This window comes from Hypanus sabinus, chromosome 6 (assembly GCF_030144855.1).
Source record: "Hypanus sabinus isolate sHypSab1 chromosome 6, sHypSab1.hap1, whole genome shotgun sequence".
Lineage (NCBI taxonomy): Eukaryota > Metazoa > Chordata > Chondrichthyes > Myliobatiformes > Dasyatidae > Hypanus > Hypanus sabinus.
The window spans coordinates 162,419,034-162,434,781 of NC_082711.1; the positions used below are offsets into that span (position 1 = coordinate 162,419,034).

The window sequence follows — 15,748 nt, forward strand, 5'->3', positions numbered from 1 at the left end:
CAGTTAAGTGCAGTTTTGATGATTGAGGAAGGGAAGCCCCTTTCTTTGAAAAAGGAGGCATCTCCTTCATTCTAGAATGAGGCTTTTCAAGCCACTTCATCCCAGTAATCCCACAACCCCAAACTAATAAAGGGATGATTCACAATGGCCAATCAACCTACTTTGGACTGTGGGAGGAAACCACAGCTCCTTCTGGGGAAAACTCCTCATTCCACAGGGAGGGTGTATAGAGACTCTTTACAGAACCATACTTCCTTCCACAGATGCTGCCTGGCTTGCTGAGTTTCTCCAGCATTTTGTGTGTGTTGCTCAGATTTCCAGCGTCTGCAGATTTTCTCTTGTTTGTGATAAAGCATCATTGCTGAATTTGGCCAAGGATGAGAAATGATACCAAAGGGGGAAAGTGCATTGAATTCCAGAAGGAACTACTGAGACGACACATCAGAAACATTGTGATGACAAAATCCCACACAGTATTTGTGACCCCTGGCCTGATTCAACATGCATTCTTCTAATCTGAAGTCAGACGAACTACCATTGCACCATGAGGTCCGGCTTTTTTGAATTTATAATAATTTGTCATGCCTGCACTATATTACCTACCATTACAAATGAACAAATTTCAAGACTAATGCCAGCAACAATAAACCTGATTCCAGTTGGTGGCAATGATCTAAGGATTTTTAAGTGCAGTTTCTTTTAGCAATTCCATCTGTGCCCAAAGGTGGCAGTATTCTTCCACATGTGCATCACAGTTGGCCACTTAAAACATGGCTCATGCCACCTCATTGATGTAATCAAAACAGGTAGAAGCAAACATGGTTTGATTGATTGGCTTGGAAAAAGACTTCAGAGGAGATGCAATAGGGAATGAGGGCAATGCCGAGACCTTTGAGACAGTTAGCAGGAGATGCAATAGAAATCATTAAGAACAATGAAGAGTTGTGATCATCAATTTGTTGTGGAATCATAGTTTAAGTCATTAAAAGTGACTATTTGGGCCAATGTATTCATGCTGGCCAGTAAAAAAAAGCGATATAGTTTACTCCCATTTTCCAGCCGTGAATTACGTCTCTTAAGAGTGTTACATACATAAATTTAAAAAGAGGAATAGCAAGGTAGTATAATGAGTTCATGGACCTTTCGAAAATCTGACGACAAAAGGAAAGAAGCTGTTCTTAAAACACTGTGTGGGTCTTTAGGCTCCTGTGCCTTCTTCCCAATGGAAAATATGAAAAGAGCTTCTACCTCCCCCATCCTTTCAGATAACGAGTTTCAGTCCTTCTCATGACTGTTCAAGTGAATTTTTTTTCTTCAGATCCCCTCTTAAGATTACTAACTAATTTATGTTTACTGTATATTCCCTGTTATTGATTTTCTGCTAAGGGAAAGAATTATTTCCTCTTCACCATGCCCAAGGCTCTGCTGACCTTACAATTTAATTCAATTTGATCTTCTCCTCATTTCCTATGAGAAGTGGCACGCTGATGTAGTGAGCTGCTGCCCGCTAATGACCTAGGTTCAGTCTTGCTCTCCAGAACATCTGCGTGGAGTCTGCGTGCTCTTCCTGTAACTCTGTGGATTTTTTTCTGGATTGTGCCACTTTCCTCCCACATCACAAAGATATGCAGGTCATTGAGTTAATTAGCCATTGTAAATTGCTCCTAATTTGCTGGTCAATGGTAGAATTGGTGGGGGGGGGGGGGTGGTGGAGTTGATTGGAACATGGTGAGAATAACATGGAATTGACCAACACTGCTGACTTAGTGGGCTGAAGGGCATGACAGGATGGTAAGAAGAATAGATCTTTATACTCTTGAAGTTAGAAAAATAAAGCCCCTTTGAATGATTCAAATTATTACGAGGTTGGCAGATCGTTTACCCTGGTCAGAATGTCTGGAACTAGAATTCCTAGCATTAGAACTTGGTTACTTAGGACGCAGGAGAGAAAAATTTGCAAGACGTAAGAAGGTGAATCTTTGGACTCTCTAGACAAGAGGAGGTTTGGGGATATTTGGCATGCTATCAAAGACTCTTGCAAATTTCTATAGATGTACTGTGGAAAACATTCTGACTGGTTGCATCACTTCCTGTACAGAGCCTCCAATGCTTGGGATCAAGAAAAGCTGCAGAGGGTTGTAGACTCTGCTAGCTCCATCATAGATAATAGCATCCCCACCATTAAGAACATCTTCAAAATGCAGTGCCTTAAGAAGATGGCATCCAATATTTAGGACTCTCACCATCCAGGACATGTCCTCTTCTCAGGATTGCTACCATTAGGGAGGAGGTACAGGTGCTTGAAGCCAAACACTTCATGCTTTAGGAACTCCTTCTGCCCCTTTGTCATAAACTTTCTGAATGGTTCATGAAGCCGTGAACACTATCTCACTAGTTTGCTCTCGTTGCACCATTTTTAATCTGTTTTTGTATTTCTGATTGTAACAACAGTAATCTTTTTATGTACTGCACTGTACTGTTGTTGCAAATCAACATACTTCAAGACACATGTCAGTGATAAAACACCTGATTTTGATTCTGACAAAATGGTACAACTAAGCTTGAGACCCTTCAATCTTTTAAACATTAAGAAGGTCTGAGAATCTCAGCAGGAAGGTAGAAGACCAACTCATTTGTTACTGTAGTTAGAGCAGTAGAAGGATTATTTGACACACATATTTTTATTTCTTATTCTCCTTAAGATATCAACTAAGCAGAAATCTCTTGTCACTGGCAGGATGGTCAGTGACCACTGGACCTAGATTAAAGATAGTTGTCAGACTACAATTTTTCAAGACAATCAGTAGAGACACAAGAGACAGCAGATGCTGGATTATGGAGCAAAAAAAGGAAACCGAAGTGCAGGAGGAACCCAATAGGTCAGGCAACATCAGAGAAGGGAAATGCACAGATCAAGTCTCAACCTGAAGTACTGGCTGTTTATGTCCCTCCACAGATGTGGCCTGACTCAATCAGCTCCTCCAGCATCTTGTTTGCTGCTCCATTTTCCAGCAGCCGCAGTTTCTTTTGCTTCTACATCTTTTGTTACATAAAATGATTGAATTAGAAAAGTAGGTGCAATGCTTATTATTCAAAAGAGAGTTTGAAGTATCCTGAAAGAGTTCAAAGTAAATTTATGATCAACGTACATACAGTATATGTCACCATATACAACCCCGAAATTCATGTTCTTGCAAGCATACTCAATTAATCCAATAACCACATTAGAATCAATTAAAGACCCTACTAACAGGGTGGACAACCAATGTGCAAAAGACAACAAACTGTGCAAATACAAAAACAAAGAAATGAAAGAAATACTGTAATAAAAATGAATAAACAAACCAATAAACAAGCAATAAGTATCAAGAACATGAGATGAAAAATCCTTGAGAGTGAGTCCAAAGGTTGTGGGAACAGTTCAGAGATTGTGCAAGTGAAGTTGAGTGCAGTTATCCCCTTTGGTTCAGGAAGCTGATGGTTAAGGGGCAATAATGTTCTTGAACCTGGTGGCATGAGTCCTGAGGTTCCTGTACCTTCTTCCTGGTGGCAGCAGTGAGAAGAAAGCTTGACCAGAATGGTGGGTTCCCTGAAAATGGAAGCTGCTTTCCTGCAAGTAGATGTGCACAGTGGTGGGGAGGACTTTACAAGTGATGGACTGGGCTATACACACTACTCTTAGCAGGATTTTCCATTCAAGGGCATTGGTGTTTCCATACCAGACTGTGATGCAGCCAGTCAATATACTCTTCATGACACACCTATAGAAGCTTGTCAAAGTTTTAGGTGCAACGTCAAATCTTTGCAAACTCCTGAGGAAGAAAAGATGCTGCCATGCTTTCTTCGTAATTACACCTACGTGCTGAGCCCAGGACAGCTCCTCCAAAATGATAACCATGAGTTATTTAAAGTTGCTGACCCCCTCACAGCAATGGAAAAGAGTAAACAGTCGATGTTACGGGCCAAGACCCTTCTTCAGGACTTCTACCTTACACCTCCTTGGCAGAGACATACCTCCACTCTGCCACCCAATTACAATAATTATGCTAACAGAAAGGATATCAAAACACCCAGATTTGGGGTGGGGTTATTGTATTGGCTGCTGGGAGCTTGATGATTCCAGGATAGATCTAGTACTGTTCCTTGCTTAATTCGTATATTCATGCTTAGAGATCATTTGTGTTACAAATAGTTTATCTCTGCATTTCTGTCACGACTACTTCAGATCTATACCCATTCTAATATCCCTTTGGGAGGGATGAAACATTCCCACAATACATGAATACTTCTCAGAACAATGAGGGAAAGCACAGGGCTGAGATAATTAACTCTTTCAAAGAATTACTTCCTTTACCATAAACAAGTTAATTACTCATGTAAATTACCCAATTAAGATTGGCCAATCATTTTAGCACGCACTTACACCATTGAAAATGAGACTAAATTATTTATTTCACTGATATAAAAATTAGCACTAAACATGTCTGGCAAGCTTCTTGTCTCATGGTGATAGAAACCACTAGATGCAAATTTGTAAAAATATAAGCATGATTATTTTAAGTAAGCTCTACTGAAGGTAATAGCTATTACCAGGGGTGGGCAACCTTAAGCACAAATGATTTTTGAGCATGCGTTATTCACTAATTTGAGGCAAAACATAACTAGATGTATTTAAATGGATAATTCCCATATTTGAAGTTTTTATGGCATTTATCTGGCCCACTGTCCACTCATTAATACGCGATCCGGCTCACAGAGGCAAAAAGGTTGCCGAACCCTGTATTAGACTGAAGAAGAGACAGCTAGATGTGTTTATTGACATTATTACCAAATTAAGTCAGATCAACCAAATCATCAGAAGTCTCGGGATTAGTATAAAAGAAAGAACCCAGGGGTCTCAGGATAAACAGATCTTGAATGACAAGCCATCCCCAGATCCAGATGTCAAACCGTCCTTTTATGTTGATGAATAGGTATTGTATAAGAATACCTTTCTTTACTCAATTTTGTACAAACTGGCTTTGTGTTACTTCAAGACATCTGTTCTGAAACAATAGTCTTTGTGCTTGCAATATATGTGGTTTGGGTGATAACAAGTGGGTACCCTTTCAGAACTGTGGTATGTGACTAACTGCTGTGCCTACCTGTACAAATAGATGGAACAAGAGAAAAATTCCCTCTGCTCCTGTAAATTCTTTTGTTTGATAACCTATTTTCAATTTCAATTGTCTTCTCTCTGAGGAAAAGACACAGTGACAAAATGTCAGAAGTATTGATTTATAAAGTTATGAAACGTAGACCCCATGCCCAAATCCAAATCCTAACCACTGGGCAAGATTCTTACCGAACGAGATGACACACAGACATGAACCAGGAGACAGAGAGCTGTGTGATTCAATTGTGATGGTGTGTTGTGGAATAAATGAAGCTGCTGAGCTGTAATGTCTAACCTGTCTATACTTAGGAGCTAGGAGGGAAGAGTTCTCACTGTTTGTGGTGCTGATTGTGACAGATAATCAGAAACTGACAATAGCTAAGGTGTTACTCTGTCTCGCCATTCAAAAGCGAAGTGATTTACAATAGACAATAGACAATAGACAATAGGTGCAGAAGTAGACCATTCGGCCCCTCGAGTCTGCACCGCCATTCTGAGATCATGGCTGATCATTCACTATCAATACCCAGTCCCTGCCTTGTCCCCATATCCCTTGATTCCCCTATCCATCAGATATCTATCCAGCTCCTTCTTGAAAGCATCCAGAGAATTGGCCTCCACCGTCTTCCATGGCAGTGCATTCCACAGCTCCACAACTCTCTGGGAGAAGAAGCTCTTCCTCAACTCTGTTTTAAATAACTGACCTCTTATTCTCAATTCATGCCCTCTGGTACTGGACTCTCCCAACATCTGGAACATATTTCCTGCCTCAATCCTATCAAATCCTTTAATTATCTTAAATGTTTCAATCAGATCCCCTCTCAATCTCCTCAATTCCAGCGTGTACAAGCCCAATCTCTCCAATCTCTCTGCGTAAGACAGCCCTGCCATCCCAGGAATCAACCTAGTGAATCTACGCTGCACTTCCTCAATTGCCAGAATGTCCTCCCTTAAACCTGGAGACCAAAACTGTACACAATATTCCAGGTGTGGTCTCACCAGGGCCCTGTACAAATGCAAAAGAACATCCTTGCTCTTGTATTCAATTCCCCTTGTAACAAAGGCCAACATTCCATTTGCCCTCTTCACTGCCTGTTGCACTTGCTCATTCACCTTCATTGACTGGTGAACTAGGACTCCTAGGTCTCTTTGCATTTCTCCCTTACCTAACTCGACACCGTTCAGACAATACTCTGCCCTCTTGTTCCTGCTTCCAAAGTGGATAACTTCACATTTATTCACATTTGTGACCGGAGGTGAAAGAAGCCAGCAGATACAACATATGGTGGAGAAAGTAGGTGGGTTAAATCGATGATGTTAGTGGTACCACCAAACTCATAGAAATTTAAATTACTTTTACCATTGAATACGAAATGCATTAGATTGATTAAAGCCACATACAGTGATTACCCCACAGCATGAAATACATTTGTCACTGTTTCTTAGATCTCTTTTAATTCTGCAATTTAAAATATTACATTATCTTCTGATGTTGCCTGGCCTACTGGGTTCCCCCAATGTCTTGAAATTTTGCTCCAGATTCCATGTTTTGTGGTAAAAACATGGATGGACATCACATGATGAACAGACTGAAGAGTGGCCACTAGCTCTTTGCTCCAGGAAAATTTAATCTGGGGGAGAATTTTCCCAGTGCTTTTTGATTACGAAAATTTTCTTCTCGCTTCACATACAACAGAATGTGGAAGTCCATGATTCTGTAATATAATGCCAATGAATGATGTTCCTAACACATAATGGGCAGTATCATAGCCACTGATATGCTGTCAGTGGTTCTGTCTTTTCCAAAGTGACATTTTCAAAAGGCATTTGATAAGGTCGCACATAGGAGATTGGTGGGTAAAATCAAAGCTAAGGGGAAGACATAGACATGGATAGAAAACTGGCTGGCAGATAGAAAGCAAAGGGTAGCGGTGAATGGGTGTTTCTCGGAATGGCAGGTGGTGACTAGTGCGGTGCCACAGAGCTCGGTATTGGAACCGCAGCTGTTTACAATTTACATCAACGATTTAGATGAAGGCATTGAGAATAACATCAGCAAATTTGCTGATGATACTAAGCTGGGTGGCAGTGTGACATGTGATGAGGATGTTAGGAGAATTCAGGGTGACTTGGATAGGCTGGGTGAGTGGGCAGATACTTGGCAGATGACATTTAATGTGAATAAGTGTGAGGTTATCCACTTTGGGAGCAAGAACAGGAAAGCAGATTATTATCTGAACAGTGTAGAGTTAGATAAGGGAGAAATACAAAGAGATCTGGGAGTCTTTGTTCATCAGTCACTGAAGGTGAATGAGCAAGTGCAGCAGGCAGTGAAGAAGGCTAATGGAATGTTAGCCTTCATTACAAAGGGAATTGAGTACAAGAGCAAGGAAATCCTCTTGCATTTGTACAGGGCCCTGGTGAGACCACACCCGGAGTATTGTGTACAGTTTTGGTCTCCAGGGTTAAGGAAGGACATCCTGGCTGTAGAGGAAGTGCAGCGTAGATTCACAAGGTTCATTCCTGGGATGTCAGGACTGTCTTATGCAGAGAGGTTAGAGAGACTGGGCTTGTGCACGCTGGAGATTGAGAGGGAATCTGATTGCAACATATAAGATTATTAAGGGATTGGACAAGATGGAGGCAGGAAATATGTTCCAGATGCTGGGAGAGTCCAGTACCAGAGGGCATGGTTTGAGAATAAGGGGTAGGTCATTTAGGACAGAGTTAAGGAAAAACTTCTTCTCCCAGAGAGTTGTGAGGGTCTGGAATGCACTGCCTCGGAAGGTAGTGGAGGCCAATTCTCTGGATGCTTTCAAGAAGGAGCTAGATAGGTATCTAATGGATAGGGGAATCAAGGGATATGGGGACAAAGCAGGAACCGGGTATTGATAGTAGATGATCAGCCATGATCTCAAAATGGCGGTGCAGGCTCGAATGGCCGAATGGTCTACTTCTGCACCTATTGTCTATTGTCTATTATTCCAAAATCGCATCTAGCCTCCCCAGTTGTCAAAAAGTCCATCAAAGTCGCTCCCCACCACTGAGCACATTTACAAATGTGTGCTGCCTGTAACTAGTGGTGTTCCACAGGGGTCAATATTAGGTCCCTTTCTTTTCACGTTATATGTCAATGATTTGGATGATTTGTGGCCAGCTTTACGGATCAGAGGAGGGACAGGTGGTGTTACGGAAGCAGGCAGTCTACAGAAAGACATCTACTTAGAACAGAGTTGAGGGTGGTGAATCCATGGAACTCATTGCCACAGATGGTTCTAGAGGCCATATTTAAAGTTGAGGTTGATAGGTTCTTGATTAGTCAGGGTGGCGAAAGTTACAGGAAGAATGGAATTGAGAAGGGTAATAAATGAGCCATGGTAGAGCAGACTCTCAGGCCATATGTCTTGTGGAGCGCTGCCACAAGAAAGGAGCGTCTATCATCAAGAACCATCAAGGACCCCCACCACCTAGGCCATGCGCCCTTCTCACTGCTTCCATCAGAAGGGAGGTTCAGGAGCCTAAAAGCCTACATCAGCAGGCTCAGGAACAGCTATTACACTTCAAGCGCATGAACCAGTGCGTATAACTTCACGGTCCTCAACACTGAACTGGTTACAGAACCTAGGGACTCACTTTTAATTACTTAGCGATACAGCATGGAGTAGACCCTTTCAGCATTTCATGTTACTTCACCCCAGCAACCACACAACGCCAATTAAACCCAGCCTATTCCTGGGAAAGTTTACAAGGACCAATTAACCGACCTGGTACATCTTAGGTCTATGGGAGGAAACCGAAGCTCTTGGGAAAAAACCATGCCTCCCACATGGAGGATGTGCAAACTCCTTACTGACAGCATCAGAACTGAAATCCAAACTCCGAAATGCTCCGAATAGCATTGCGCTAACCACTGTGCTACCAAGAACTTGCAAACTCCAGACAGAGAGCAATAGAAATCAGGATGGAAGTCTCTGGTGTTGGGAGAGGGTAACTCCACTTACTGCAACATCATGGTGCTCTAGTCAATATGCAATGGCTATTTGTAGGACCTTTCCATCTTTGTGTATTGACTACAATGTCATGAGGCTGTAAAGATGCTATATCAGTACAAGATGTATATATTAGGGAATATACTGGAGTTATCTAAATATAGCAGATATTAATTCAAGTATGAATCAGTCAATAGTTTTTAATGTAGATTTTAAATAGCAAGGAGTAAATTGGTTAAAAAGCAAACCCTTGCAAATAAACCACAGTTGGTAAGAGATATGGGTTTGCAAAATGATAACCATGAGATATTTGCATATTCATCAGCCAAACATTAGGACAATGGGGTTGTGTTCATTGACCTGCACGAATCCAGGCAACTATGGATTTCAACTGGCCCTCTGTCATCAGAAGTTTATTGGAATGTCTGTGCTAATTATTTTCTCCCAACAAAAGCATTTGAACCTTCAGAGCTGTCTTAACAATTACAATGTGCTTCCACTCTAAATATATACCTCAAAGGAACCATTTGTCAACCCAAAGTATTGAAGTAAAGAATGTCATTGTAACTACTGAAATTGTATTGAATCACCTACTGTTACCTTTGATCTTTAGGGTATAAAAATGTGATGTACCTTTTTGATTTGTGATCTCTAGCACGAGTGTCTGCTTGTTGTGATGAATAAAGACTTCTATATCACTGGTCCAGTGTCTCTTCGGTGACTTCAATCAAAGTCACAACATATTGATCATTCTACGTGGAAGTATTATGTCTGTGACATTAACCCTAATGTGAAATTGATCGTCCTGCTTTAACAAAAGCCCCTTGTTCCTACTATTTTAGCTTGCTTTGTATCCTATGTTGTTACTGATATACTAGCAAAAATTCAGTTTAGTTCTCTCCTGTCTGCAGTAAACATTCCTAGTTCCTTAAATTGGATCGCACTTACCCCAGCTTGTAAACTCCCATTTCATTTCAACATAAAAGTCTTGTGCCTGTTGGAAACAAAGCAAAGGACTGAGAGTTAGACGATAATCAGCAGAAACACTGTATCACGGTGTTTGAGAGTTGTAGGAAGAGGACGTTAGCTCCTAAGGCAGCACGATGGGAAGTCATGGTCTTTGTACACACCCAACGTGGAGCAGGGTCGGTGGGGTGAACTGCTACCTTTGATACTGAATTTGCTGGTATTTTTAATGTTAATATGAATGCTTACCTCATAAAGCTTCTGCTTGTCACCAGGATCACATTCAATGTGCATTCCATCATGAAAAATGTTTATTGAAATGTTTCACCACACCCACTTTCCTTAGATCTGCCTCATTTTTCAGTGCCAATAGCAACAAAATTCATTTTCCTTCCTTTTCTGCCACAATTCTTTCCAATGTGTTGCAATTCCCAAATCTGAGGGTTTACTTTCAATCTTCGGGGTTACACTATATTCTTACTTTTTTTGTACAACATCCAACTCCATGGGGAGTTCAGAGGAGACTTAATCCCAGACCATTATCAGTGGCTTTTTTTAAAAACAGATGACAGATGGACGGGCCCAGATTTGAGGCCTCTGTTGGCTAATATCCATAGTTGTCAATGAAGGCACTGCTGGAAACTCAAAGTATGAGGAATTATGGGTGTAAACGTCAATCCTGCTGTACTACCGCATAATATGTTTGTCCATTGCATTAATGTACACCAAGGGATGATGATACCGAAATTCTCTACTCATTTCTTTTACATCAGGAATCCCAATAAGCCTTAATGAGTACAGGAAGCTCTAAGCAGATTGTTGCTTTACCTGGCGGAGTTTCTCCAATAGGCATGGGATCCCTGATAGTCGTTTAATAGATCTTTGGTAATCACGGTAGTGAAGAACAAGTTGTACCATCTCCAGGTCCCCTGTACTTACAGCCTCCTGGAGACCTGTGGGTCAAAGAACATTAACACAGGTGAAAAGGAGCAGAGGTCTATTTAACATTTCCATTGAGTGAAGAGTACTTCCGCATATTCATTCACCAGTTCATAATTGTTTTAACAAAATGACACAATGAAAGAACTTAATTTCAGGAAGCTCTGTATGGGATAAATGGGTGTTTCTGCTATCACAACAATGCCTACAGTTCTATTAATATTCAATATTCAAAGTAAATTTATACTACCCTAAGATTTGTTTTCTTGCAGGTATTCACAATAAGAGAAAAAATAAAATAAATTCAATGAAAAACTACAAAGAAAGAAAGACCAATGTGCAAAAGAAAAAATCTGTGCAAATACAAAAAAAGTTAACAATAGAAGTTAACAAAACTTAACAAAAATTAACAATAAATTATACTGAGACCATGAGAATAGAGTCCTTGAAAATGAGTCCACAGGTTATGGAATCAGTTCATTGTTGAGGTTTTTCAAGTTATCAGTGTTTACTGTATACAGAGATGAGAATGTGCAAGGAATTCTGGGCATAGCAAAACTTTGAGCTCGACAGGGTCTTTGGATTAAAGAGGCATTACTGGACTTTGTCTTCCCATTACCAGTAATGAACTGCTACCACAACATAAGAGGTAACTGCGACCCTGCAAAGCAAATCATTTAATGCAACAATTGGAGCAGAAATCAATGCCGTCTACAGTTTCCTTCAATTAATTGTAAAATCTTAAGTTCAAGATCAAGCAGTGATATTTTTAAATCTAAAATTAAGATAATTTTTAACGTGGTCTACAACCCAACTGGCAAAATATCTCAACGTTTGCTGTCAGATCCTTCAACACCTCCTGCATCATTACCAGGCAAATAGCATTATGTGTAATTATAAGGTTATATCCAATTCATATATTAATCCTGATTATAACCATGTGAAATTGCATAGGTATATGGACAGGAAAGGAATGGAGGGTTATGGGCTGAGTGCAGGTTGGTGGGACTAGGTGAGAGTAAGCGTTCGGCATGGACTAGAAGGGCCGAGATGGCCTGTTTCCATGCTGTAATTGTTATATGGTTATATGTGATCCTGATGCAACATGTATTAAGCCTAAAAAAAACTTTGTTCTTATTTTTGTTATTATTTAACTTCTGTCATAAAGAAATTGAGGCATTTGTCTTTTTTAAAATGTTATTTTCTCAAAACAAATTCATGTTGACAAATGAAATCAGGCTATATGGAAAATGTGGATCGAAAGAGACTTCATGTGCTGGGAATCTGGAATCCTGATGAAGGATCTCAACCTGAAATATTGACCGTCTATTTCCCTCCATAGATACCGCCTGATTCACTGAGGGCCTGCAGATTTTTGAGTGTTGTGCAGAGCATACAAAATGGTGGAGGAACTCAGCAGGTCAGGCAGCATCTACAGAGTGGATGGTTTGGGATGAGATCCTTCATCTGGATGAGGGCAGCAGGCAGATAAAACGGTGGAAGGAGTGGGAGGATACAAGCTGGCAAGTGATCATTGAGCGCCTTGGAGTGAGCACATGGTCAAAGATGCTCTAGATAGCAACTGTGGACTGCCTACTGCCCACGGATGAAAAGCCAAAATGAATGACCTCTATCTAAATAGCACCTTACACATATCTTTCAGAACAATTCTTTGCACATCAGGAATATTTCTGAAATGTAGCTTCTCTATAGCAAGAAATAGGGTGGTCAATTTTCATTCAGCAAGCTTCTTAGTGTGACCATATGATCATTTTGGCCAGAAAGAACTACAGTCTACAAATCACTGAATCAAGGATATCGGAAGTAGACAGACCAATTGTCTTTGTTCTTGTCGTGAGGTTGAAGGAATGAAGGTTGCCATTTTGTGAAGCTGCTGTGCTTGGTAACTGATTCAGAACAAACAGCCATAAATGACCAGTTGTCACTTTCTGTAGAGGGCAAGAAGTGGATTCTGGCTTGGGACCAATAGAAAAGTGACACAGGTCAGTCAGAGTACCTCAAGTCAGTGAAATTGAAATGCAACATTTGAATCGATAATGTTTCAAAGCAAGGAGCTTCAAGTGCAAAGCAGTGACAATTGTCCAGAGATGAACCATCGCAGATCGCTGAAGTAAGTAACCTCATGTCGGACACAGGGAAATTAGATCAGGAACACCTAGTCAGTATGGACCCTTTGTTCAAAGAGGGTCGGGAAACGTAGTAGGTATTTGGTTATATAAGTTCACGTGCTCTTTAGTTTGGACTATCGAGGTATTAGTCAGTAAATACAGATTCTCTCTATGTCTGTCGTTGAGAGCTGTCGACTCATGGCGACCCTATGGATAGTTGTCCATTGGGTTTTCGTGGCAAGATACAGAAGTAGATTGCCAAGCCTATCTCCTGCACAGATACTGCTGCTGCCCAGGTTGGAACCTGGCTGGATTTGAACTCAGAACCATATACCCTGAAGTCCAGTGCTGATGCCAGTACACCACCGGCCATCTCTCTATTTCTAACTGGTCATTATCACTAAGGGGTAATCCTGCAACAATCACAACAAAATAATCTGCTTTTGGTCATTTTACCAGGCATAAATAATGATTTTCCTCTCTCCTGCAAACCATATTACGGGATTTTCACATTCACCTAGCCTCAGTTAAAGCTCTGCTTGAAAGAAAGGCAAACTTGTGCAAAGTGTACAAACTTAAAGCACACGGTATTGGGGGTATGGTATTGATGTGGATAGAGAATTGGTTGGCAGACAGGAAGCAAAGAGTGGGAGTAAATGGGACCTTTTCAGAATGGCAGGCAGTGACTAGTGGGGTACCGCAAGGCTCAGTGCTGGGACCCCAATTGTTTACAATATAGATTAATGATTTGGACGAGGGAATTAAATGCAGCATCTCCAAGTTTGCGGATGACACAAAGCTGGGCGGTGGTGTTAGCTATGAGGAGGATGCTAAGAGGATAGGTTAGGTGAGTGGGCAAATTCATGGCAGATGCAATTTTATGTGGATAAATGTGAGGTTATCCACTTTGGTTGCAAGAACAGGAAAACAGATTATTATCTGAACAGTGGCCGATTAGGAAAAGGGGAGATGCAACGAGACCTGGGTGTCATTGTACACCAGTCATTGAAGGTGGGCATGCAGGTACAGCAGGTGGTGAAAAAAGCATTCATAGCAAAAGGATTTGAGTACGGGAGCAGGGAGGTTCTACTGCAGTTGTACGAGGCCTTGGTGAGACCACACCTAGAATATTGTCTGCAGTTTTGGTCCCCTAATCTGAGGAAAGACATTCTTGCCATAGAGGGAGTACAGAGAAGGTTCACCAGATTGATTCCTGGGATGGCAGGACTTTCATATGAAGAAAGACTGGATCGACTAGGCTTATACTCACTGGAATTTAGAAGATTGAGGGGGGATCTTATTGAAACATATAAAATTCTAAAGGGATTGGACAGGCTAGATGCAGGAAGATTGTTTCCGATGTTGGGTAAGTCCAGAACAAGGGGTCACAGTTTAAGGATAAAGGGGAAGCCTTTTAGGACCGAGAGGAGGAAAAACTTCTTCACACAGAGAGTGGTGAATCTGTGGAATTCTCTGCCACAGGAAACAGTTGAGGCCGGTTCATTGGCTATAATTAAGAGGAAGTTAGATATGGCCCTTGTGGCTAAAGAGATCAGGGGGTATGGAGAGAAGGCAGGTACAGGGTTCTGAGTTGGATGATCAGCCATGATCATACTGAATGGCGGTGCAGGCTCGGTGCCAAATGGCCTACTCCTGCGCCTATTTTCTATGTTTCTATGTTTCTACCTGTAGTTAGCAGTAGCCCTTCAGTACGGCAATGAACGGCCCACCTAGATATTTTTGTTCCACTCTACCCTCCATAGCGGAGAATCTGTAAACAGGCATCATTTAAACATTTCTCAGTGATACTGGAATGTTGGGAAATAACTTCATTGACTTCATTTTTTGTAATTATTTACTTGCTGCTCTAATTATTTCACCCATAGCATTAAAGAGGCCCGGGAAGGAGGGGTACATCAAATGGCAATCTTCTCTCGCCAGAGCACAGAATAAGGAGTGACCTCACAGAAGTTTATAAAATACGAGGGAGAAGGACCAGTGTATGGTCATTGTCTTCTCCCCAGGGCTGGGCAGCCTAAACCTAGAGACGCAGATTCAAGAGGAGAGGGGAGAGATTTGAAAGAGACCTGACGGGTGACTTCTTTACACAGAAGGAAGTGAGTACCCGGAATGAGAGGAAGAGGTTGAGGTGGCCACAACTGCAACAATTAAGAGGCATGCCAATAGGTATATTAACGGAGGGTCTTGGCAGGTTATGGGCCGAATATGGGCAACTGCAACTAGCAGGAATCATGTTGTGTTTAGCATGGTTATTTGGGCTGAAGGGCCTGTTTCTATATCACTCTATGATTCTAAATGTAAACAGCGTTGACATGAAATATGAGAGGAGGTTTTTTTCCTGACAGGATTATCAACAGGGTCATCAATGTTCTTTTTTGCAAAAAAAATGTGTACATATTATGTTTATTGTTTGTTTTCCTTCTGAATCTGATGCTATGTGTCTGTGGTGCTGCTGTAATTAACCTTCCATTTGCACCTCTACTTGCCTATGGCTAAAAACTTGACTTCGACTTTCAAGTCATTCAGAACACTGATGATGCTTGTGCAAG

The 15,748-nt window shown here is 41.2% G+C and overlaps 1 protein-coding gene across 1 annotated transcript in view; it reads right to left on the bottom strand.

Annotated features, from left to right (window-relative positions):
• The window catches only part of ankrd13b (ankyrin repeat domain 13B), a 456,195-nt gene that overhangs the window by 148,629 nt on the left and 291,818 nt on the right, over nt 1-15,748 (bottom strand). Inside the window, exons 3-4 of the mRNA XM_059971419.1 lie at nt 10,939-11,063; nt 10,093-10,138 (exon numbers count right to left, since the gene is read on the bottom strand). Coding sequence (XP_059827402.1) covers nt 10,093-10,138; nt 10,939-11,063 — 171 coding nt within the window. The remainder of the gene's footprint in view (nt 1-10,092; nt 10,139-10,938; nt 11,064-15,748) is intronic.